At 40.8% G+C, this 26,824-nt stretch overlaps 3 protein-coding genes across 3 annotated transcripts; 1 reads left to right on the top strand and 2 right to left on the bottom strand.

Moving 5' to 3' along the window:
* The first annotated feature begins 3,326 nt into the window (after positions 1-3,326).
* LBD33 (LOB domain-containing protein 33) lies at positions 3,327-4,865 on the top strand. Its single transcript, XM_022283500.2, has 2 exons — positions 3,327-3,649; positions 4,336-4,865. Exons 1-2 carry the CDS (start codon positions 3,353-3,355, stop codon positions 4,645-4,647), a joined length of 609 nt encoding a protein of 202 aa, XP_022139192.1. The 5' UTR covers positions 3,327-3,352; the 3' UTR covers positions 4,648-4,865.
* Positions 4,866-8,612: 3,747 nt separating this feature from the next.
* Positions 8,613-10,609, bottom strand: LOC111010159 (AT-hook motif nuclear-localized protein 15-like). Its single transcript, XM_088118107.1, has 2 exons — positions 10,128-10,609; positions 8,613-9,939 (listed from the first exon to the last, which is right to left on the bottom strand). The coding sequence occupies exon 2, from the start codon at positions 9,692-9,694 to the stop codon at positions 8,897-8,899; it is 798 nt and encodes a 265-aa protein (XP_087974233.1). The 5' UTR covers positions 9,695-9,939; positions 10,128-10,609; the 3' UTR covers positions 8,613-8,896.
* A 12,458-nt stretch (positions 10,610-23,067) lies between these two features.
* On the bottom strand, positions 23,068-26,457 carry LOC111009979 (vesicle transport v-SNARE 12). The gene is made up of 5 exons (XM_022283224.2): positions 26,221-26,457; positions 25,723-25,781; positions 25,420-25,608; positions 23,844-24,014; positions 23,068-23,418 (listed from the first exon to the last, which is right to left on the bottom strand). Exons 1-5 carry the CDS (start codon positions 26,312-26,314, stop codon positions 23,263-23,265), a joined length of 669 nt encoding a protein of 222 aa, XP_022138916.1. The 5' UTR covers positions 26,315-26,457; the 3' UTR covers positions 23,068-23,262.
* Positions 26,458-26,824: the final 367 nt, after the last annotated feature.

Raw genomic sequence — 26,824 nt, 5'->3', positions numbered from 1 at the left:
ATAAGTTTTTAAGAGGAACAAATTTTAGCGGATAGTACTACTCTAGTTAGTGACAAACTTACTTTGTAAAGATGTAATACTAATTAGCAAAAGATTGATGCTCATGTTTTCATTGTAACTAAATCTCCATGCCTCTCGTTTAGAAAAAAGTTTATGTTTTTATATTATCGTCATCTCTTTGTAAGACAAATAAATGAGAGAAAAAATATTTATAAATTTTTCATCTAAAATTGAAGATACAAAACTTGCATAAATAGGCAAATTGTAAATAATAGTCTTAGCCAACTAAAGCGATAATTATTTTAATCAAAACATTTGAGTTCTTAATTATTAAAAAAAAGAAATACAGCTACGACAAATGTTTTATCTTAAAATAACATTTAAACTCACAATACTGCAACAATATCTTGCATCTCTCTGATTTCTTGAAGAAAGTTTATGGTTTTATTTAATATAATTTTGATCTCTCTAGAAGAAAGTTTTGTGCTTTTTTATTGCTAATAACTGTTGCTTATGCTGCTTGAAGCCTTTTGTTTTGCATTGGGAAGACAAAAAGAAGGGGTTGTTTTACCACTAACACCCATAATTAAGTGGCCAACAGCCAAACCCCATTAGGTTTTAGGATTAAAATATGAAACCATAATCCATAATTAATTAAATAACTCTAATAATTAAGGATAATTATAGAGAATTAACTTATGCAGACAAATAACTACCACGACTCATGCAAATCTATGTCCAAATTCCAAGCCCTACGCTTTGTGTTCTTTTTTACTTTTTGCACAAAAAACGAAGAGTTTGTTTTTGTTAGCCGAAATGCACCAACCCATCTCTTGATTTTGACTCAAAACCATTATAATAATAAATTATCAAAAATGGGGTTGCCAATTTGGATTTTGCTCAAGAAGGGGCTCCTTTTTCTTCTCGAACAAGGGTTGGATTTTGTTGACATTTTTTTTAATGGAGGGACCTAGTTGATTATAATATATTTTTTCTCTACATATATCGAAGAATTTAGAATTTTAACAGATGAAAGACGAATTAATGGTATATTTAGCTTCTTTTTAGGAAAAATGGAAAAAAAAAATGAAGGATTTAATTAAAATTTATTTTGGTCCCCCAGATATTCTGGATGGTTTGGGGTCTCAAAAAATAATCTTGAGGTCTTAGGTGGGTATGAAGACAATGCGCACAACCGACTCCTAGATAATAATAAAAAAAATTTATTTTACTCTATAAACTTGTAAGTATTTTGTTTTATTCTTTAAATTTTATATATACAAAAATCTCAATCAATTTGGAGACCTAAAACTTAAAGATGCATTATATATACATATATATATAAACATCTTATTTACTCTCATTGGTACACCGAACGTAAAATTACATGTGCCTTGTATAGTATTATATTTAACAAATTTACAAAATATTAATAGTCAAGGAATAAAATGATTTTTGTTCTACGCAATTTTAGGATATACATATATTAAAAATGATAAATAAGAATGGGAACGAAAATATTATAAAAATTATTGCATATCAAGTTTCTGAAAACTAAAAATAATAGCAAAATAAATAAATAAAGATGTTACCAAATTTGGTGACTCTAAATATAAGGCTAATTATAAAGTCTAATAATTGCTTGACTATAAACTTGATCATTTAAGTGGCAAAAAATAAAAAATAAAAAGATTTGATCATTTAAGTCGATATGATCATAGATTTAGCTGTAATTGACATCTATTCATTCCCTTTAGTTTTAAGGTTCGAACTTCCATACTTATCATTTATTTATTAAAAAAATCTTAAATATCTAAAAACAAATATTTATGACTATACAAAATATGAATAGAGAGTATTTGATGCTCAAGGTGAAGTAATTGAGATAGACTTTATTTTGGGACAAAATTAGGAAAAGGACAATATATACTTTGAAAACATAAAATGACAGTTTCTTGTTCTTCCTTGTTTCAACATTTGTTTTGAGTCGTTGCCGACAGAGATTTAAAAGGAAAAGGCATTAGGGTTTGTTCAACCAAAATCTTGAATATTTCTTGTTTTTTAGTTATCATTATGCATATGTATTAAGATATTCATTAGTTTATCAATTAGAATTTTGAATTATTTTTGCAAAGTTTATCGTTTAAACTAATAAATAACAAAATCAATAAGTTTAAAGTCAAAACAAAATTAGTTTAGACATCTTTGATAATAATTTTGTTTTTGAATGAAAATTAAGCTTCTTAAACACTACCTTCGGTATTTTTTTAGTTTTGTTATATATATACTTTTTAATATTTCTTCGAAAATAAAAAAAGTAATTTTTTCTATTTCTCATGATCGATGTTGTATGCCTTATGCTAATGGGTCCTTACAACCAAGGTAACCTACCTTGGACCGAGCAATATTGTGACCAGTGCAAGGCTCAGACTTTAGACCTCAAGGTACATAGGTGTGGTACCTCAAGACCCCAAGCGCTTGTGATTGCGCTATCCCCTGAGAGACTAAAAAAACAATTTTCAAAAGCTTATTTTTGCTTAAATTTGGCTAAGAATGTAAATTTCTTCTTGAGAAAGGTGAAAATATACTAAGAAAATTGTAAGCAAACAAGCATAACTTTAAAAAACTAAAAGCAAATAAATAGTTATCAAATGAGGCCTTTAGTGGTCAAAATATCTCTATCTTCTTCGAGGTCGTGTAGGTTTTGATCATTAGCCCGATATTTGTTTCATTAATCTCTCCGAACTAAAATTTGACAATTATCTCTCACTCCATGATATTGAGTGTACCTTAACCCTAACTAAACTCCGTCATCTTTTTAATTAAAACTTATGTTTCCTTAAACCAAAGGAATAACTCATCCAAGTCTCTCACCAAATTCTTTTCCACAAAATCAAGTTCTCATTATATGAAAAATCCAAATATGAGCCTTTACATGCTAATTGAATTAGCTGAAATCAAACACTTGATCACATCCAAATAGGCTCTTTGAGCCCCATGATCATGAGATAAGAAATGACGACTAATTAGTTTTAAGTCTCATAATTTTCCATGAAGAATCTTTCGAAAAATAGGCTCTTTTAAGGCACAAATTGGGAAAGCCCTTACCCCAATATGAGACTGACATTGTAGCCCACCAAGGAGACCCCCCTAAAAAAACACACAAACTTTACCTAAAAGTGCTTCTGCCTTTTGAATAGATCAAAAAGAACCCTACCCACCAAAAAAAAGGTAAAAGAGAAAAAACCCATAATGCAAAATGATGAGTTATAAAGGCCAATTTTTCTTGATCTTCTTTAATCTTATCAAACTTGACTTGTGCTTAAAGGAAATCTTATAATTGTGACCTATAATGACAGGGTTTGCCTACTCTTCTTCTTCTTTTTCTTCTTGTGGTGCCTGCAAATTTCTAAGGCGAAAATGCAGTGATCAATGTGTTTTTGCTCCTTTCTTCAGCTATGAAGAAGCCACTTCCCATTTTGCAGCTGTTCACAAAGTGTTTGGTGCAAGTAATGTTTCGAAGCTTCTCTTACACCTCCCTGTGCACAATCGAAGCCACGCTGCCATTACTGTTGCTTATGAAGCTCTTGAGCGAATGCGAGATCCCACCTATGGCTGCATTGCTCACATCTTCGCATTGCAGCAAGAGGTTGTTCCAAAACCCTAAAAGTTTAAGCTAATAGATTAGGATAAATTTGATTTTTCATTCATATTCTTACCCCTCCTATTCGCGATCTTAGAAAATAGTGGGTGCAATATCCAATGAGTGATTATCAATAGTAAATAAGAAAAAAAATAACATCGCACTCATTTCAAATATAGATTCATGTTAAATCGTTACTTAACCTAGAAATAATTAATTTTATCTCAAAATCAATTGGCAATAAAAAGAGTAGCCTGGTTATAATATTAACTTTTGTTAAGGCCCCTTATCTTTTCAGCGTGGGATCCTTTATAACATACCTTTTCAAGATGTTGCTCTTTTGGGTTCACCAATCTTGGTCGGGTCTCTTTTTTTGATCGAATACTCGTTTGAGCTTTTAGGCTTTGATATTATCAATATTATTTATGAGGTTCAATCTCAAAATCAATTCACAATAACAGGAGTAACGCACTTATAATATTATAAACCATTTTTGTTATATTTAATCTTTTTAACTTGAGATCCTTGACAATAACATATCGGTGTTCAAACACAATATTTTCTATTATATCAGGTTAAACCCACCTCCAAACCTAAAACCTACGTTGATGGACTACAACAAGTTCACTTTTTTATTCATATTCTTAACACTCTTCCCACTTTAACAACTCCATCGAATCTCCTTCTCGCAGGTTGCAAGCTTGCAAGAGGAGATAGAAATTCTCGGGAGCCAAATAGCCAACTTCACCACTGCAACCGACACCGTTGCAACGACCGAGAATCCGTTTATAGAGCTCCAAGTCTCGCAGCAGCTGAGTGATTTTGTGATGAACACAGATGATTATCAAAATCATCTATTTTCTCAACTGCCTCACCAAACTTTTGATCATCGTGGCCAAAACGATGCTCAGATGATATCTCCATTGTGTTGCTTAGGGGAAGAAAATGGGTATTTTGGGTGTAACCCAAATGCTATGGAGAACTTTGCTTCTTATCCATGGTAGTTAGTTTTGGTGAAGAATAAGCTAAGAGATTGAAATTTTGTAGTTGGCCGTTGGCATGGAAGATGAATATTGGTCAACAAATTAAAGTTGATAACTTTAAGAGATATAAGGATAAGTTATTTGGTTTTTAGCAAAGGGTTTTTGTAATTTTATGTTGAAGATTTTCTTTTAAAGCATGTAAATTTTAGTGCTTTTTAAGGCTATGACAGGAATGACAAGTGGGTAATTCAATAATGACTACTGAATGAAATATTAGCTCTTTTGAGCTGTCTTTTTTTCTTGCCTGCCATCACTAATCAGTAGAAATTCTTACCCAATGTGATTTTTGGGATTTAAATAAAAATTTTAGCCACTAAAAATATATTAGAAAATCAGTAGAAGTTCTTACTGATTGTAATCGTTTTGTTTGCATATGATTTGTACTTTTTGAACTTTTTTTCAAAAGAATTTCTGATTTAAAAATAATTATTATTTGTATAGAATTAACAAAAGACTAATACAAATACAATTTAAACTACAATACAAAATAAGGGAGAAAAAATGTGTAGAGAGAGATGTTATATATAATTAATGAGAGAGTGTTTGCAGAAAGAAAGTAAAAGGAGGAAATTAATTAAAAAAAGATATTAGTGAAAGAAGCGTGTAAGTAAAGAAAATGTGCAAAAAGGATTTAGTGAGATGTGCAAAATAGTGATTGCGAACAATATGTGCAAAGAAGTCAATAAAAAAAAAGTATCGAAGTTTGTAGGAGCTAAAGAAAATACTCGTAAAACACCTACGAATGGCTTTCTCAAAAAACATTTTTAGATATTTATAACTTTTTGAAAAGCACTGTATCAACCTCAAACATAAACTAGTTAGAAAATGCTAATATCTATTTAAACGTAAGTATAGTTCAATACGTTAAAACATCAATGTATCATCTCTTCTGAGTTCAAATTTTCACTCCCAATAAAATTACTTTGGACTTGCCAACACTGAGTGTAGCTCAGCACCTATCTCTAACCAAGAAGTCAGGAGTTTGAAACCTCCTACCCCACCTAAAAAAAAAGAAAAAAAATTACTTTGAACATGGTTACAAGTTCTCATACATTATATTATTATAATTACAAAGGAGAGATTTAGGTGGGCTAATTAGCATCATGATCACCACTGTGAAGGCCCACCTCCCATTCTAATGGGATAACAAAGGCCATGCACCCATTTTTCCACAGCCGAAAAAAAAACATATATATATATATTTTTACAATCACTCCCTCCCTCTAGTTTATTGTTCAAAAGGCTCCACCAAAAATGATTAACTTGCCAAACCCTATTGGGGACCTCATAGGTGAGGTTCTATTTTATAAGTTCCATTGAAGAGAATATTATTGAATAGGAGGAAGGTTCTATAATTTACCTAATCAATGTACGAGGATCATACAAAATAAATTAACGTACCTTCTAAAAATAACATGAGTATAACTCAACTCGTTGTAACATCTATCTCCAATTAAAAAGTTGTGAATTCAATACTTAAAAAAATTACCTAAATATCAACTTACTTGATAAAACAGTATTTTTTTTAGTACAAAAAATTTAAGACTAGTGTCTTAACCAAATAAAATAAACTACATTCAAGTTGGCAATCAAAAATATTTTTAAAGCTCTAAATATACTTAGAAATAGTATTGTATTAAAAATTGTAGTATTTCGATAGCACGTAGAAAACTTAAAATATAAAAAAGGAATTAGTGAACAAACTTATGATTTTAAAAACAACAAACAACGGCATTCAACGAATCGTCTCGAGTTGAACAAGTCATGTTCTACCACCAAGGAAGACGATTGTTCTTTTGTTCAATTTTCTTGATTGTTTTAAGTGATTTCAGTTTGCAAAACAGTTTGGAAATCATAGACAAGGCAGGATGAGAGATGAGACATCATAAGAATTAGATTCTCCATGACATAGCATTAATTGGATGCAAATTTTAACTCTAACCACAACCATGAATAGCAGCACCACAGCCTCACTGGTGGTGTCGGAGGACCCCGACATCCCAACCCGGTCGCTGCCCTTGTTTCGTTCCTAGTTTCTCGTCAAAGTTAAACATGTTACCAACAAGCTCTTCCAAACCATTTGCAGAAATATAAAGGGTTATGCAACTTTTTGGCATAGGTAATATTTCTCATTCACGCCTTTCTTTCGACATCGATGGTATTCCCAGCAGACAAATGGTGAAATCGACCAAAATAAGAGAAGGAAAACTGGGGTATACAGTCACAGATATCCTGAAAATATGCCTAGTTATATAGGGGAAGTGGAAAATTCATATTGGTATTTGATATTTCACTCGTAAGAGAGAATCAAGCCAAAATCAATCATTTTCACTGCAGTGAGTACATTTCATAAATGTCGATGCCATTCGAATCCATCAATCAAAAAGCAAGAGGTCTCATCTCCCTACACCCTTCAAACTCAAGAACCGATCAGTGCAAGTACTCATTGGTACAAAGCAAGCATGCTATACTCGGATAGAACTATATCAACTTCCAAAACAATCAAGATTATCAGCCTAATTAACCTCGAATTATACTCTTCGAACATCGCATTAGTAATATGTTTCTCCTACATCCAATACATGATTTGTGACAATTCAACTATCATTAGAAGATTCAGTTTTGGTTGAACTCAAATTCAATATCTACAACAAACATCTAGAATTTCAAGTCTCAACAGATAACTTTTAAGGGAAAAAACTTCTCACCATCTACGGGCATGCTTTTCAACCCTAAGAACTACCACCTTGAAACTTTCCCTAGCACGGAATTCGATGTCCATTCACTGGCCGTTATCTTTGACAAATAGTCAAGTTTATGATGATAAAATGAAAACTTTAACAAAAATGAATTTAATGTATTAATCATATCAATGATTCGACATACCACCTTGTCTACTAAGCAACCGCCAGCTAACTTCTGGCTCTAGATATATCTATCTCATACACGAACTATATTGCATAATAGTCAGAATGACTATACACATTCCATTTTAATCATTATATACAATGTTACCGTAGACGTTTCTTAATATTCATGTTGATAAAGTATTCATCAAACATCAAAACCATATAAACTGTTCATCACCTAGAGAATTATGCTTAATTATCAGTGTAATGAGAATTATAGTGATTTATAGGTAGCAGTACATAACATTTAAACAACAATTTATATACAAGTGTGGGGAGGGGAGTAGTTGAGAAAATTCAACATAAATTTGGCAAAAGCCCACATAGATAACCAAATCAAACCTATCACTATCGTCATTTTATGCATTCACCTAAAAATCTTATCAACTTTACCATTGAAACCAAACATCGTCTAACCCAAAGCTAAATGACATTTCATCCATCGTTACAGATCCTTTAGAAGGAGTTTGTTTTGCAAGTTCCAATATTTTGAGAATATATGTGGTCTCGAATTGGAAACTTCAAGACTAGAACGTCTCATAGGCGTGTATAAGAATGGGTTGTAGATGTCTTAAGTTGATGAAGATAGCACGCTCTAAATATTTCAATGGTAGAAGAACATGAACTCTGAATTCTCATCACTAAAGTTCAAACTCCCATAACAAGCAGGTTATAGATGTCTAAGTTGACGAAGATAGCATGCTCTAAATATTTCAATGGTAGAAAAACATGTACTCTAAATTCTCATCACTAAAGTTCAAACTCGCACGACCAACGCCCCCTTTAAAAATTAGATTAACGTTCCTTAAAACCATCATAACTATGAAATAAAAAAATGAGACTGAAATAATAATTGTGAAAATAAAATGCAAATATTGTCAAGGGAAGTACCTGATCATCCAAAGAATACTGTGGCACCATAAAAACTCACATCATTCCACTTCTTCACCTACACCATTATAGATTCATTGATTCTGACAAAGAAGAGAATTAGAGGGAATGATATGTATAAATATATATATAGAAAGAAGAGTCCCATATGATCATATATTGTTATTACCATTTTCCATAACACAACATAACATTCCTAAAGAGAAATGAGTTTCAACAAGAGAAAAGAAGGAAAAACAAAAACAAAATATAAACAAACAAAATGCTAACAGCTACACTTGATATATATGCTTACATAGATAATTTGACAAGATGTTTTTTCAGGTAAAAGAAAGGGTTCAGTTCAAAACTTCAAACAAAAACTACCATTCTCTTCTCTCTCTCTCTCTCTCTTTCTCTAGTTTTCTCTGTTAAAATGGTGGTGGGGCTCGAGGAGGGTTCCAGAACACATCATGTGAAGAAACCTGACCATTTGGCACCAAATTCGGAGGCACATTGTAAACCGCCATCGGCGGCGGCGGCGGCTGCTCCCCCATGCTCTGAGACGTGGAGTTCTGGCTAGTTCCAGACTTGTCGCCGGCGGCCGCATCCTCATCCTCAAGTGGCAGCCGCTCGAATGTAGCATTTGTAAACGTAGCGGCCATGACAATAACCGGACCCGCCGCGACGAGTGCACCGACTACAATGCCACCGACGACCTGCCCTTGCCCGCCGGCCAAGTAGATCGTCAACCCAGTGGCCCCCGACGGAGCAGGCGCCGGCAGAAACGCACCAGAGAGAGACAAAACATCAAACTGTCCCGGCAGCGTAATAACGCCGCCAGGCGCCGCCGGGTGTCGGAGAGTGACATTGGCGACAAGCCCACTTCCGGCGAGGACGGAAACCCCACGCTGGCGGCGCTGGGCGAAACTAGAGATGCTGTCGACGATATCGCTGCCGCTGGCGATCTCCAAGACGTGGCTCCGGAGGGCATCGGGACTCTCCTTCGTGACCACCACCGGCGGTTTGGGCTTGTTCTTGGATCCCGGCGGACGGCCACGTGGGCGGCGCGTGCTGGAGCTGGAGCCTGGTTCGCCCCTCTCATGGCTGCCAGAGTTGTTCTCCTCATCGGTAACTTCCAAGGATTGCTTTAATGGAGTCGAATAAGGGTTACTGGTACTGCTATCTGTGGCAGTGGGTATATTTTCAGCCCACCATCGATTCGCCATTCTTTTCCTCGATATGTTCTTCTTCTTAAACCCCAGAAAAAAAGAAGAAAACCCTCAACGCAAATATATACACAGGAACTGAAAAGAGGAATCCAATGGGTGGGAGAGAAGTTTCTATATCATGTTTAACCTTTATTCCACCACCCCCTTTTCTCTCTCTAAATGAATAACGACAAGAGAAAAACGACTAAGCGATTAATCTACTTTCTTTTCCTCTTGGCTTCGCCCCAGAACCAGATCGATTGCTGCAATAGAACAAATGACCCGAAAATCAAAACCCCTTTAATTACTCGGAAGATCCAAATCAAACAGTGTAATAAAAACAGAGAATAGCAACATGGGTTTTCTCCAGAACCCCACAAAAACGACAATGGATCGAATCAAATAAAGAGGAGAAAGGCAAGAATGTGGGGGCAGAAGAGAGAAGTTGTACCTATGAGTTTGCTTATTATGTACTGCAAGAGTCAGAGAAATTAGTGGTTCCAGTTTCTGGCGGTGGCGCTGCTCTGTTTCTGCGGGGTAGAGGGTAAAAGAAGGAGGAGGAGGGCAGGGCAGGCGTACGATAAGATTTGATCACAGTGATGGCTCTTCTTTTGCTGTCCCCCACTTGTGGATGCGGTGTCTTTTCTCTTTTCTCTTCTTTTGTTCTGATGGGCGGCAAGGCAAGTTGAAGCTGGGGCAGCCCCCAAAGGCTTTTAATGGTTGAACCGCCATTGAAATGGTTGTGATTCCATGGTCCTGTTCCTAACAACAGTGGGTTTGAATTGGGGAAGCCATAAATGGGAGATTTGGGAAACGTGGAGGGGGATGGAGGGAGGCGTGGGGTTGGGGTAAGGTGCGCATCGAGGAGTGGGAAATGGTCAGTGTCTGAGTGTGAGAGTCCCGACAAAGGTATCGAAAGCGGCAGCGCCCTAAGGTTTTAAGTCTCCATTTTGTGTTGGAATTGGAACATCACCGCCAAAAAACAACACCCATTCCCCCCCTCCTATAGTCCCTTTTTTCTCCCATGTTTTTAATCAACATTTGTTTATATCTAAATCTGGATCCGGAACAAACACTCAAATACTTCGATTTAATAACAGTCGAATCTAATTTTGAATATGAAGAATCAAAATTGCATACATGTAAAATGAATGTATGTCTACTTATAAAAGAGAGGGAGTAGATTATTCCACTTCTCCGATCTATTACGATTGTTTCAAAAATTAGTTGTATGATTACAAACGTTTGTGTAAGATACCTCGGAATTAGTTTTCTAGAGGATCAATGTCGTTTGACTTATCTTAGAATTACTCTAGTTGAGCTTCATAACTCACCATTTTACATTTCTTGATGTTATTTGGAAAAAAGTCAAGTGAGATCATCTTTTTTTACGTAGTAGGTCGTATTTTGTCCTCCAACAAACATCATTTTTTAAACATAATTGCAGAGTAGAAATCGAATGATTGATCTTTAGAATAGTAATGATTACCCTAGGCTAGTTATTTAGATGAGTAGAACTTCCTTAAGAGTAAAGATTTAGTTCCTAATGTAAAAATATTTATGAAGGTGTACTAAGATTAAAATTTTAGTGTACATAAATAAAAATCGTAAAAAGGAAATGACATATCTGTGAGATATAATCGGTATGAGTAAAATTAAGTATAGCTTAACTAGTTAATACACCTGTTTGGGGAAGAGAATACCCTGGACACATGGAGGACCCCTATTGGTGCTCCAAGATGACTCATGAGTCATGCCCAGCTCGGACCGCCGAGATCACCACCACTAGCGTTGACAGATGCTAAGTATGAGGGCCGAGGTGAACCTGGCCGAGGTCCGACCTACCGGGAAGCTCGGTAGGGGCCGATGTGAGCTACTGTCAGCGGCGCGATTATCGGGTGTAACCGTCGGTCCCGGGATTACCGGGTGTAACCGACGGTCCCGAGATTGCCGGGTGTAACCGTCGCGAGATTAGCGGGACTACCACCCATAAGTAGAGGACCTCACTCCACGATCAGGTACGATGATTTCTGACCTCGAACTAAACTAGGAATCCGACCTGTACTGACTTGATCGTCGGAGTGCTCACCTTTTTGTGCAGGTCCGCCCAAGTATTCAGATCGGTCCGGAGGCCGAGTTCGAGCTGCAATCTGAAATACACTGTTGTATATATCCTTGCATAAACATTTGGCGTCGTCTGTGGGGAAGACAATCTAAGTCATCCCAATCCTTTTAAACCAATACGCGGGCGAAAATGGTTCAACCAGCAAACTCGACCAATACGGCAGATCGGAGGACTCTAGTTGCCAGCAATGCCCACCAGAGGGAGGACGGAGCAGCAGTGGTAGAGGGGCAAGGTCACGACGGCCTAGCAACAGAACCCCTCCGCAGGTCGGCACGAATCATCGCGTCTGTCCTACCACCTGCGCACCCAAGGACATCCAAGGCCACTCGTGGCCGAGGTGGGACCTCTAAGAAGGGCGCCCGGGGTCCAGCCCCGGCTCCACCAAGTGAGAACTTTGACGCACTCCAGAGAGAAATGGAGGCAATGCGCACACAAATGCGGTCCATGGAGGAAATGTATAACGAGATGATACTAGCTGCAGGCGCAGGGTCCCGATCTGAAAATCGAATAACGCGCATTGACATGCGCGAGCAAAGGGGTTCCCACCTCGGCCCAGTCGAGGAGGAACATCCCAAAGACAACGAGAGCGAGGGGCACACTCGCCAGAGAGGAGATCTTCGTGAACACCTCAACAGAAAGAGAGGTTCATCTCTCCGAAAAGGACAGTCATCATCCCACTCACACAGGAGCTCCAACCAGCAGGCCGAATCCTCTCGCAACCCAGTAACTCCTGCAGGAATGATTACAAGAGAGGAGTTCGACCAGCTGAGGGGCCAGCTCGACGCTCAGGTGGAGGCCTTAAAGGCTAAATGTGAGCATTTAAGGATGGCGACTTGGGAGAATCGCCCTTCACCTCGAACGTTTTGGAAGCATCGATCCCTCCGAAGTTCAAAGCTCCTACTGTGAAACCTTATGATGGGTCGAAAGACCCCAAGGATTATGTTGAGGTCTTTGAAGGCCTCATGGATTTCCAAGCGGCATCAGACGCAATCAAATGCCGCGCCTTTCAGATCGCGCTTACTGGCAGCGCGCGATTGTGGTATCGGAGACTGTCAACCAGGTCGATCTCGACCTACTCTCAGCTGAGAAGGGAGTTCCTCGCCCAATTCTCTTCTCGGCATTATGACAAAAAGACAGCGACCCATCTCGCCACCATCAGACAGAAGGAGGGTGAGACGCTGCGAGAATATGTCACCAGATTCCAGGAGGAGCAGTTGAAGGTCGCACACTGCTCCGATGACTCAGCCATGTGCTATTTTCTCACCGGTCTAGCCGACGAGGCCCTCACGGTGAAACTTGGAGAGGAGGCCCCGGCCACCTTCGCCGAGGTGCTTCAGAAAGCGAAGAAAGTCATCGATGGACAGGAGCTCCTCCGAACCAAAACCGGCCGACCAGAACTAAAGATCGGCCGGGGCAGAAGTGGAAAAGATATAGAAAAGGCAGATCCCAAGTCCAAGGACAAGGGATACTTTTCCAGCGGCCGAGCTGAGTATCGGAGGGCGGAGAACGGACTTACCAGGAGCCGACCTTACGAACGCTTCACCCCGACCACGATTCCAATTTCCGAGATCCTAACGAACATCGAGGAATCTAAAATGGAAAAACTACTCAAACGTCCTGAGAAGCTTCGGGGAGCCCCGGAGAGGCGCAGCAAGGACAAGTATTGTCGCTTTCATCGGGAGCACGGCCATAACACGTCAGACTGCTGGGAGTTGAAGCACCAAATTGAGGATCTAATTCAAGATGGCTACTTCAAGAAATTTGTGGGACAGCCCAGGACCAGCTCGGCAGATAAAAAGGAAGAGCGGAAGCGTTCGAGGACGCCGCCCCGGCGCACTGACCGACCTGCGGTCATCAATACCATTTTCGGAGGGCCAAGTGGGGGTCAATCCGGACATAAAAGAAAGGAGTTAGCTCGTGCAGCCAGGCGCGAGGTGTGCATCATTAGGGAGCAGAGGCCGACCTGCTCAATCACCTTCGACGGACTTGGAGGAGGTTCACCTGCCCCACAATGATGCACTTGTGATCGTTCCCTTGGTTGATCATGTGGTGGTCAGGAGGGTGCTGGTAGACGGAGGCGCATCTGCTAACATCCTGTCCTTACCGACCTACCTCGCCCTGGGATGGACGAGGTCGCAATTGAAGAAAAGCCCGACACCGCTGGTTGGGTTCTCCGGAGAATCAGTCGTCCCAGAGGGTTGCATCGACTTGCCGGTCACGCTCGGGCAGGACCAAACTCGGGTCACCCAAATGGCCGAGTTCGTGGTGATTGACGGTAGATCGGCCTATAACGCCATCTTTGGGAGACCCATCATCCACTCATTTCGGGCCATTCCCTCGACACTTCATCAAGTTTTGAAGTATTCCACCCTCAATGGCGTGGGCACGGTCCGAGGAGAACAGACCGCTTCAAGGGAGTGCTATGCCTCTGCACTCAAAGGCTCATCGGTCTGCGCCCTTGAAACTCTCACCAGTAGGGATGGGACGCTCGAGTTCGAGGCCGACCTGTCGAGGAGGGAGTTTGCCGCACCCACTGAGGAGCTCGAGCTTGTTCCTCTGCTTAGTCCCGAGAAGTAAGTAAGCATAGGAACCAAGCTGGGGGCCACCGACAGAGAGGAACTAATCCACTTCCTCAGATCCAACTCGGACGTCTTCGCGTGGTCCCATGAGGATATGCCTGGCATTGACCCGAAAATTATGACGCATCGCCTCAGCATAGATCCGTCATTCCAACCTGTAAAGCAAAAAAGAAGACCTATAAACAAGGAGCGGAGTGATGTAATTGTTGAGGAAGTTAGCAAACTTTTGAAAGCTGAATACATAAGAGAAATTTCGTATCCCGAGTGGCTCTCCAATATTGTATTAGTTAAAAAATCTAACGGAAAGTGGAGAATATGCGTGGATTTTACGAACTTAAATAAGGCATGCCCGAAAGATTGCTTCCCACTGCCGATGATCGATCAGCTCGTGGACGCCACAGCCGGGCACGAACTGCTCACCTTCATGGACGCCTACTCTGGGTACAACCAAATCAAGATGCATGTCCCAGATCAAGGTCATACCGCATTCATAACAGACCAAGGTCTGTACTGTTACAAGGTCATGCCCTTCGGGTTAAAGAACGCAGGAGCGACCTACCAGAGAATGGTGAACAAAATGTTCGCCAAGCAGATCGGCCGGAATATGGAAGTGTATGTAGACGACATGCTTGTCAAGAGCAAGCAGTCTAAGTCGCATCTCTCTGATCTGACCGAAGCCTTCGAGGTTCTGAGGGTATATCAAATGAAGCTCAACCCAGCTAAATGTGCCTTTGGAGTCTCTTCGGGAAAATTCCTTGGCTTCATGGTGAACAACCAGGGAATCGAGGCCAACCCCGAAAAGATTAAAGCCGTGCTCGAGATGGAGGCACCTAAGACGCTGAAACAGCTTCAGTGCCTCAATGGCAGGATTGCGGCCCTGAACCGATTTGTTTCAAAATCGACAGATAAGTGCCTTCCTTTCTTCAAAGTCCTACGGAGGAAAGGGCCGTTTGAATGGACAGCGGAGTGCGAGCAAGCATTTCAGCAGTTGAAAAACTACCTCTGTTCGACACCTTTGCTCGCCAAGCCCATGCCGGGGGACAAGCTCCAATTGTACTTAGTAGTGTCTAACAGCGCCGTCAGCTCGGCCCTAATCAGGCAAGAGGAAGCGCGGCAAAACCTGGTCTACTACACAAGCAAGGCTATGACCGAAGCCGAGACCAGATACCCTCAAATGGAAAAGTTGGCTCTTCCTTTAGTCACCTCGGCCCGACGGCTTAGACCATACTTCCAAGCCCATACTGTGGTGGTACTCACTAACTTGCCCCTAAAACACATCTTCCATAAGCCAGAGGCTTCTGGACGCCTGATGAAGTGGGCAATGGAGCTAAGTGAGTACGACATCCAGTTCGAACCCAGAACTGCGTTGAAAGGACAAGCAGCGGCAGATTTCGTAGCCGAGCTCACACCACCTTCCGAGCTGAGCGGGTCCGACTTACCATGGACAATTTATGTCGACAGATCCTCCAATGAGAAGGGGTGCGGGGTCGGGGTCCTCTTGCTCGGACCAGGAGGCGAGCGATTTGAGTATGCCTTGCGATTCGGCTTCCGGACTTCTAACAACGAGGTTGAGTATGAAGCATTTGTTGCCGGCCTGCGAATCGCTAGAGCATTGGGGGCCTCTTGTGTTAAGGTCTTCAGCGACTCCCAGCTGGTTGTGAGCCAGATCAAGGAAGAGTACCAAGCCAAAGACTCCCGAATGGAGAAGTATTTGGGCAAGGTCAGATCGTACCTCGTCCAGTTTCGAACTTACGAAGTAAGCCGGGTTCCCCGAGCAGAAAATTCTAATGCCGACGCCTTGGCCAAGTTAGCATCGGCGTACGAGACCGACCTGGCCAGGTCGGTCCCCGTCGAGATCTTAGATAATCCCTCGATCTCAGAGCCAGATCTGATGGAGATCGGTGCTCCAGAGTCCTCATGGATGGACCCGATTGCGGACTTCATTAGGGGCAATTCACCACAAGACCCCAAGGAGCGCATAAAGTTGGCAAGGCGAGCAGCTCGATTCGTGGTCCGAGGTGGAGCATTGTACCGACGCGGCTTTTCCCTGCCTCTATTGAGATGCCTGACCCCTGAAGAGGGCCTGTACGTCCTCAGGGAAATCCACGAAGGAGTGTGAGGCAATCACTCAGGCGCCCGGTCGCTGTCAGCCAAAGTAATCCGACAAGGATACTATTGGCCGACCCTCAGCCAGGACGCCAAGATGTTCGTTAGAACTTGCGACAATTGCCAACGCTACGGAACCATAATCCACCAACCTCCCGAGCTGCTCACCCCCATCTCAGCCCCGTGGCCATTCGCGCAGTGGGGGGTAGATATCATTGGTCCTTTCCCTTTGGGCAAGGGCCAGACCAAGTTCGCTGTGGTTGCTGTGGATTACTTCACAAAGTGGGCCAAGGCCGAGGCGCTCTCCCACATAACGGAATCCAGAGTCACGTCCTTCGTATGGACAAATATCATATGTCGCTTTGGTATACCGCAGGCCATTGTGACGGACAATGAGAAGCAGTTTGACAACGCCAAGTTCAAAGACTTTTGCAGCAAGCTTGGCATAAGTCACCTTAGCTCGTCCCCCGCACATCCGCAAGCAAATGGACAGGTGGAGGCAGTCAACAAGATCATTAAGCGAGGCATCAAACTTAGACTGGACGCCAAGAAAGGCAGGTGGGCCGAGGAGCTACTGGAGGTTCTATGGTCGTACCGGACCACCCAAAGGGAATCGACGGGTGAGACCCCGTTCTCCCTGGCCTTCGGCTCCGAAGCTGTAGTCCCGGTTGAGATCGGCATGCGATCTGACAGAGTAGAGCATTACGAGCCTACGGCAAATGAGGAAGAGCTGCTCCTCAACCTCGACTTGTTGGAAGAAAGAAGAGCAATGGCCCAGCTACGCCTGGCGGAATATCAGGGCAGAATGGCCAGACATTACAACGCCCGTGTTCGACCTCGGACCTTTCAGGTCGGACATCTGGTCTTAAGGAGGGTCTAAACCCATGTGGGTGCCCTTGATCCGACCTGGGAGGGCCCGTTTGAGGTCAAGGGCATAGTCCGACCTGAGACGTACGTATTGGCCGATCTGAAAGGAGACGTCCTCGCGCACCCATGGAACGCGGGGCACCTGAAGCGTTATTATCCTTGAAATGCCAATAGGGTTTTCAATGGATCTGTAAAAACTGTTTCACAAGAATTATGATCGGAATAAATGTGATGATTTAATTTCATGATTCCGAGCTCGACCAGAAATTAAATGGGGGCCACGGACTCCCACGCGATCACATTCCAGCAGTCGGTTAAAATTCAACCCTCCAAAACCTAAGGGTACGAGGTGCGATGCCAAAACCACTGATGAACTTAAAATTCAAACCTTCAAGGTAAAGGGACGATGTGAAAAGTTCAAAATGATCAAGCCTCTGAACCTGAGGGTACGATGTACGATATGAAGAACAGCTACGGACTTAGGATTTTAGCCTTTTAACGTTTTTAAGTTAAGGGTGCGATGTTAAAAATCCAGAGTTGCTGCAATGCATAGAAAGCTAGACAAAGATTCAAATTCAAACTTTCAAATTATTTTAATTGAAGGCGCGACCTCAAAAGTAAGAGGTGCGAGGTGACATTGGCTGCAGTTCCAAGAAAAAGCAAAGAAAGGAAGGATGTTGCCAACAACAAAGTAAAAACAAATGGGAGCTTCTTTATTGAATGGAAAGCAGAGCCAAGGCTTATAGACCTTGCAGCTCTGCCCTAACACTTGCAAACAAAAAAAAGCAAAAGAGAAGAGAAGAAAGATAGCGAAAAGCCTCTTGAAGGGTGGTCGCCTAAGAGCCTGCTTGAGGAGCGCCCTCTTGAGTGGTGCCGACCTGGTCCTCTTCGAGGTCGGAATAGTCAGAGTCCAGATCTCTGACGTACTTGTCCACCAACGCTTGGGGGCCAGGGGTGCCACTGGGCCCAGACGCCCACTGCTCAACATACTTCTTCTTCAGACCACCGAGATCGATCTGAAGGTCGGCATGTCGGAAGCAATGCCCTTCATAAGAAACTTGAAGCCCGCATCAGAGAAGTCTTTGGCAAATCCATCGAAGTCAGGATGTTGCCTAAACGATTCCTCCAATAGGGCTCCATTGCTGAGATGCTCCTTCACCGTCTCCAGCTCGGCAGTCGTACGCTTCAGCTCCTCCTCCTTCGCTTCAAGCGCCTGGAGCATGTCGTCCTTCTCCTTGAGGAGTTGGAACTTCTCCTTCTCCAAGCCCCTGGTGATAGCATGGGCAGCTCGGAGCTGGACATTGCGTCTGTCCTCTTCCTTCTTCAGCAGCTCGGCCTTGGTCTCCACCTCGGCCTTCAAAGTTTCCACCTCAGAGTGAGCCTTCAGCAGCTCATCCTTCATGGTGGAGGAAGCAGCCTCCAAGGCAGCAGAGAACTCCTCCTTCTCCCTCGCTGCCAGAGCTTCCCTCCCATCCAGCTCGGCCTTTACAGCCAGAGCTGATTGAATGGAAGCAACAAACGCCTGAGAAAAGGTACAAAGAAGAGAATTAGACCGAGCTACCTGTTAGGTAAATTAAGCAAAAATGGAGACACTAGTCTTACCTCAGCAGTGTAGTCGATGGTTCTCTGCAGAACGGACCCTAGTCGCTCACAAATTTGGACGCCCTCCTTAGGCAGCGGTCCAAACTTGCGGCCGAGATGCGGGACACCTGGTCCCTCACCCCGGAACTTGACGGCTCAACTCTGAACCGTGCCGTCACATCGGACGTCCCGCCCATCCTGGCCTCAGGATCGTCCACCCGATCTGCGAAGCTCGCAGGCAAGACCCCACGAGCTCCGACCTCCAAGGGGGAGGTCGTCTTCTTCTTCTTCCTCCTTCGCTTTAGAGGGACTTCCTCCCTCACCTCCTCGCCCGAGGGCAAGGCGTCCACCGCCTCGGTCTGATCCCTGAGGCGCTTCTCCCTCGAGGGACCCCAGAAGACTCCAGCTCGATCACTGGGGTTGGATCTTCCGAGGCTGGCCCTACCACAGCGGGAGTGGCAGGTTTCGAACTCTGGGCGGCCTCAAGAGCATGGGCTCGGCCCTTGGACTTGCGCTTCACGTTGCTTGCAAATCCGCAAACCATGGCTGCAAAATAAAAACAGGGGTCAGCACAAGGTTAGAGGAAAAAGGAGGGAAGCAAGCTCGGCATACCAAGTTCGGAGTTCGGCCTTGAGGATTCAATGGGACGAACTGCGGGGTTGTAGTCTAGCAGCCCGGACTCAAGCAACAGCTTGTCGGTCACCAAGGTTCCGACCTTCCTACCCCTCGAAAAACGCTCCTTGTAGTATTTCAGCGTGTCGAAGGAGGCTTGCGTAAGCTCGGGGATTGGTCGAATTGAAACTGCACAAAGACAAAATTTGAGTCAGACCTGAATAACAAGAAAGAAAGTTATCACAAGAAGTAAGAACTACTCCGTACCTAGGTTCCCAAACCTAGTGGGAACGTCAAAGAAGGAACGACCTGACTCGTCCTTTGCAAGCCGTTCCCCAGAAGCGTAGAACCACTTCCTCACCCATCCCTTGATGGAGGTCGGCCCCTTAACTATACCGCCTGCACCTTTCCTTGCACACATATAGAACCGACCAGGCTTCTTAGCTATCCTTTTCGCTTCGAAGCACGCGAGGAGCTGGTCTACGTCTAACAGCTCGACATCTTCACTGTCCCGAGCTCGTAGCCAAAAAAGGATGGCCAAAGCGAAAATGACACCCCACCCATTGGGGGCCACTTGAGCCGAAGCCAGCCCAGTTCGGAAAAGAAACTCTTGGACGAAAGGGTGAAGGGGAAGTCTGAGGCCGTACTCAAACATTTTGAAGTAGAGAGTGACCCATCCCTCTGGAGGATTGTCAGCTCTCTCCCTCTCCTCCGGAATCCTAAGGAGGATGTTCTCAGGGATAGCGAACCCCCTACGAAGGGATCCGAGGTAGTGCTCAGGTAGCCTAGAAGGGTATTCCAAACCCTGACCCGAGGTGGAGGCATCACTATCCTTCCTGTCATCGGAGAACCTAAAGTTTTCTATCTCCTCGAGCTCGGACTCTAACCTACGAGCCAAATCCTCATCGGATCCTAAGTTGCTGCTAAAAGAGGACGACATGACAACTACGTTCGAAAGAGAAAGTGAGGGAAGAGACCGACCTACCAAGGGTTCGAGCTACCTTCAGATCGAACTCCAAGAATTCAGGGAACGTAAGGTATGACCTGAAGGATTGGGGGTATTTATAGCTCGTCGGAAAAATTTCCCCACCGTACACGTGTAATCAACGAGCGGCTAGGATCCTCCCTAAGATCCGAAGCGTCGGAATATTTGAATATTCCAACGATAAATCTACTGCAACGATTATATTTTCCCACGAATAGGAAGTCGCCACGCGTCCAAAGCAAGTCGAATGAACTTCTCTGCCAGGTCGAAATCGGACCAGACAGAGAGGGGGCCAATGTTTGGGGAAGAGAATACCCTGGACACGTGGAGGACCCCTATTGGTGCTCCAAGATGACTCATGAGTCATGCCCAGCTCGGACCGCCGAGATCACCACCACTAGCGTTGACAGATGCTAAGTATGAGGGCCGAGGTGAATCTGGCCGAGGTCCGACCTACCGGGAAGCTCGGTAGGGGCCGATGTGAGCTACTGTCAGCGGCGCGATTATCGGGTGTAACCGTCGGTCCCGAGATTACCGGGTGTAACCGACGGTCCCGAGATTGCCGGGTGTAACCGTCGCGAGATTAGCGGGACTACCACCCATAAGTAGAGGACCTCACTCCACGATCAGGTACGATGATTTCTGACCTCGAACTAAACTAGGAATCCGACCTGTACTGACTTGATCGTCGGAGTGCTCACCTTTTTGTGCAGGTCCGCCCAAGTATTCAGATCGGTCCGGAGGCCGAGTTCGAGCTGCAATCTGAAATACACTGTTGTGCATATCCTTGCATAAACAACACCTATGCCCCAACCAAAAGGATGCGAATTCATATATCGAATTCCATATGTTTACCAGAAGAAGATATAGTCGAAATGAGATATGAGGTAGTATTTTGAACGACAATGTGTAATTTTTGTTTGAATAATGTTTGATAATTCAACTGTAATAATGAGATTTTTTTATTATAATAACTATACCACTAGTAGCTCAAGCAAATATTCCGATAACAGTTCAGACCTCTCCTCTTTTACCAAACTAAATCATTACAAATTTATAACAAAAATGAAGTGGGTAGGTACAATCAAGATCAAATAAGATTTAGAACTCGTTTGAGCATTTTTTGTTTCATATTTTTTTATTCATAAAGGTACAAATATATTTTATAGCTATCTCTTGTTATTTATTAATTCTTTTTTTATTAAAAAAATAAGAAAATTTATTATTATTTTTTTAGTACAACATGTTGGGGAGGAGATTCGAAATTACAACATTTTGGTTGGAGGTATATGTCAATTACCGTTGAGCTATGCTCGCTTTGACGAATAAAACTTAATTAGGTCCTGTTTACTTACTAGGAATTGTAATGAAAGTTAATCATAATGAAAATAAATCGAAATGAAAATGTTATTGTCTTGATGTTGTTTACCAAAAGTTTTATGGAATCGGAATCAAAATTCCTTTGACGTGGTTTACTAAAACTGTCTCGAATCGAAATCAGAATTAGATATGTAACAATTACTAGTATGCTTCTTTCTTCTTTCAAGCTAATTACAAATGCATTGACAACCCTTTTAATTACAATAATAATAAATTTTATTTTACTTTATTACAGAATTATTGATAACAAATATCTTTTATTGAAACAATTTATTTAGTATTAATAAATAATGAATAATTAAAACAAAGTTACGTCAACTAAAATACATTTTGATTAGAACCACCATGTTTAATATAAAATAATATTAAAATGTATTGTTATAATATTTAATAATAATAAATTATTTTAAAAAAAATTAGTTAGTAATAACAAAGTAAAATATAAAATATAAATTTGTAATATTTTATAATAAAATCACATATAAATTTTATTAAAAGAAAGATTGTTAGTGGATAAACCCCACCATTTGATTTCATTCCTATAATTTGATAAATATCATCAAAAAATGAAAAAATTGATTCTCACTCCCATCTCTCAAAATAAATGTTGCCTTGGTTGGAAAATAAAAATAAAATTAAAAAAAGATGGTTGTTTTAGCGTATGTGTAATTGTCAAAATGTAAAGTTTGTGTATAAAACAAATAAAATAAACGTAAACGTTACTAGAAGTTATGGTCTGTTTCAGAACCCAATTCTCCCTCGCCTATCGCTCTGCATTCATTGCCCCACTACCTTCCAAAATTTCAAATATTATAAGTTAATTTAAATGAAAAAAAAAATTTGAACAACAAATTTAGTAAAGTTTGTATTTAATAATCCTGTGTCACACCATATTGACATTATTTAACTTTAAAAAATCTACTACTTTCACAAGGTTTAGAAAAATTGTCATTCTCTAAAAAGTAAAAACAAAATATAAAATCAACCACCCTATGATATGTTCGTTCCCCAGAATGAAAGAGAATTACCACTCCCAAAACAGCAATTTGCAGTACAAAAATTGAAAATTAGCAATGGATTAGTAATTTTTCAACTTTATTTTGTTCCCTAATGGTTCCTGATTTCCCAAGTGCAAATTGAGAAACTAACCACCAAATTCACACAATCCAGAAATACCTACTACTATCTGGGTATTGATTAATCAATAACACTATCAAGCACAAGATTTGATTCGATTACAGACATGAATACCGCAACAAAATACATCAAACATGTGATCGACAACCAATCGGAACGATTGGAAAATCAAATGATAAGAGTACAACTCCTTTAGTGATCAAGGAAACATTGTTCAGTGATGTGAAAGCTTAAGATATAGTATAAGGATAATTACGAGTACCAGAACGCCAATTACCGACCCGACTATCCATTTATTTCGACTGATTCTTCGAGACATTGAGTTTAAAACCCTTTTACTCTTATCAATGGCATCATCTACCCCATGAAGCTGTAAAATAAAGCACGTTGTTAACCATTGTCCCAAGGACAATTGGGAGAAAAATGGGTTAGGAATGGAATGAGTTGAAGGATGCTAACGGCATCAAATAAAATTTTACTCGTGTAATGGTGTGTGACTAAGACCTTACTCACTAGCAAGAACTCTAAATATTGATGTTGACGAAAAATGTTAACATCTTAGTTTCATGAAAATTTCAATCAAAATATCAATAAAGTGTCCATATCGATGGATTAGTATGTTTGTGTTACTGATATTTTGTTGAACTTTTCCATACTCTGTTCATGGTATAATGGAAATATCAGTTCATTCCTTACATCCACGTTGAACTTATAAAGTCGTGGACATATGAAAAATTCATGGAAATATCTGAGATGTCACAGTCAGCTAGAACATAAGATCAATAAAATACTTACTCTCTTATGGGAGTGTAATAGAGTTTCTCGCTGTTGATGCAAGTCCTCAAGGATCGAGACACCGAGATCTTCGGTCTCCAACATGGTTCTTCTACTCTCTGCAATTCTTTCACTTGACTGATTCATTCTCTCTATAGACATTGTCATCCTCTCTCTTTGATCAGCTGAAGCCTGTAAGAATGTCAGTTAAGTTAGCAAAAATGGTCAATTACACCTAGGCGAGACAAATACCTACACTATATCAAATGACAAATTATTCAAAATTATCAAATGGCAAATACCTACACTATACCTACACTTATAAATTCGGTTCAATGCTACTAGTGCTATACAATACATATGGGATTGATCCAATGATGAGAATCCAACATGAAGTCGTATAACAGAAGGCATCCAGCGCCTCAACTCCAATTAATAATAACTCAAGAAACACAATATTGCGCTAGTTATTGAGACGAAAAAGCCAACAACCATTGAAAAATAAATTGAATGGGAAAAGATAAGACTATCTACAAAGCTAAGAAACCATCATCAGTTCAGTCATAAGAGTGATTGAAGAAAAACAAAGACTGAATAAGATGTTCATATCAAAATGGTGAATTACCAAAAGCATAGAAACACAAAAAACAGCCTAAGGGTACAAAGTTTCTTATCCAAACAAAAAAAAAGGTGAATTACCTACAAAATACAGTAACACTTTGTTTGAAGAACTTAATGATATACGTGCCAAAACGAGCATAGCTCAACGGTAATTGACATATACCTCCAACCAAGAGGTTGTCAGTTCGAATCCCCTTCTCAACATGTTGTACTAAAAAAAAAAAAAATTAATGATATACGTCACTTTCTCTTTTAGTATTACAATTCAAACGGATGGAGTGGAGATTTGAATGTATGATGTGGAAAATTACTAGTGTCTTAACTTAACCAAAGTTGCTTAAAAGATATAAAAACTATAATAACTACCAAGTAATTCGAGGTACTTGGACCCTCCCCTCTCTTGAGTATTCTTACTCAAGCCTAAACCATACTCACTAATTGCTTACCTTCATCCTTTCCTCCTCCCTCTATTTATAACTAAACCTCCTAACACAAATACCAATATATCCTTAATACCCTAACAATATCCTTAATCTATCCTAATAGCAATCCTATCAATATACACTATCAAAATAACCAAAATCTTTGAACATTTCGTATAGATGCACTAAGATAAAAAAATTTCAACCACTGGTCTCTTCCGTCAATTTGATTTCCACCTTCGCGTGTGTTTGACATTCCTTTTGAAAAAAAAAAAGTTTTTTTAAGTGAAACACTGTGCAGTTCAATGTTTCATCCAAAAGTAAAATACTTTTTTTAATCTATTTTTAGAATTTCTAAAACTACTTTGGTCAAAAGTACTCATTTAAAATTTTAACCGAATACTGCTAATTTTTAAGAAAGTACTTCTAATAATCAATGAGCACTTTAAAAGGTAAGTGACACACACTTAATCAACTCAGGATCCATTAAGGAGAAATACTTTGTGATGCTTAAATTTAAAGGAAACTGTAAAAATTGAATAATGAAGATATACCAAATGAGTATCTGCCATTCCAGACTCCAACAGCTCTTCACGGGCAGCCTGATCAGCATTAGGTGATGTCAACCTCTTAAATTCCTTTTTCAGTTTGCCAAGATCAGATTTGTACTCCCGTAGCTTAGCAAGTAGCATAGCCTTTACACTTGGCTGCAGACTTCTGGCCTCAAGGTCCATTTTCCGAATCTAGAAATCAATAAGATATTACATTTTTATGTATATCATCAAGAATCTAACCAACCTAAAATGAAAAGAAAAAAGTGATAAGATTAAAACCAAAACAAGGCTCTTCAAACGTACCAAAACATCAGCCTCATCTAAACTCGCTTTGATTTCAGAAACCCGTTGCTGTTTCTGCTCTGCAATTCACGTTGAGCTAAAATTAGTACCCATTCCAATTGTTCACATTTCAAACGATGACAAATTCAACATTATTTTCATAGAATCCAATCTTGAACATTTAAGTCATCTTGCTTGCAACCTCATAATAAACAACTCGAAACATTAGCAAGAAATATTAAAATTCCCCATATGCATAATTCGATCCGATTAGAAATATCACCATCTGCTCATCCAAATCCCAATTCGAGATCTCCAACCACAATTCTAAGAACCCTCTTCAAAATTCTCGCAACAGAACAAAACGTAACTTCCAAATTTTCACTCTCCATCTCTTTTCCCTCAAATCAGCCACCAAATTAAAAAAATTGGGGTTGGAACTGCGTTGAAGCAGGTAAAGCAAGCCACGGGTAACCCTTACAGAAATTTAAAATTGAGAAGAAAATCATGGGACAGTACCTGAATCGGAGGCGGAGAAAGAGTTGCATTTACGAGAAACATTCGCGGAGAGTTCACAATATTGGCGCTCGTAACCTTCGAAGACCTGACTCATCTTGACAGACCGAGACCGGCCCCTTGGGGAAGGCTAAGAGAAGCTTTCTTTGACTTTGTCCGGCGACTTTTGGCCGGAAAAATTTGCCGGCGAAATTTGGCAGATCGGAAATCGGAAACGTAAGAGACGTTTGTTGGTGAAGTGCAGCCACCTAAATTCTCTCCGCTGTTGCTGAAGTAATTACCGGCTACCGACAAAAAATAAAAATAAAATAAAATAAAATAAATCATTCCAATATTATAATTGTTGTAATTAAGGCTTGCTTTGTCAATTCGTAGCTTGCCATTTTAAAAAATATATATATTTTTTCCAAAATTTAAGTAAAATTTGGACAACATAAGAAGAAAAAATAGTTTTTTAATTTAATTAAAAAATTTGTGAAATTTGGATAAAAACTTAAATGTGTTCTTAAAAATGAAAAAACTATTCAAGAAGTTGTGTAAAATTAAACCTAAATCATTATTGACCAATTACATCTCTAAGCGGAGAATTTGAAATCATGACTCCATA

The sequence above is a fragment of the Momordica charantia genome (genome assembly GCF_013281855.1).
Source record: "Momordica charantia cultivar OHB3-1 chromosome 9 unlocalized genomic scaffold, Mcharantia_2.0 BLBB01000009.1, whole genome shotgun sequence".
Lineage (NCBI taxonomy): Eukaryota > Viridiplantae > Streptophyta > Magnoliopsida > Cucurbitales > Cucurbitaceae > Momordica > Momordica charantia.
This window is presented reverse-complemented; position numbering and strand designations above follow the sequence as displayed.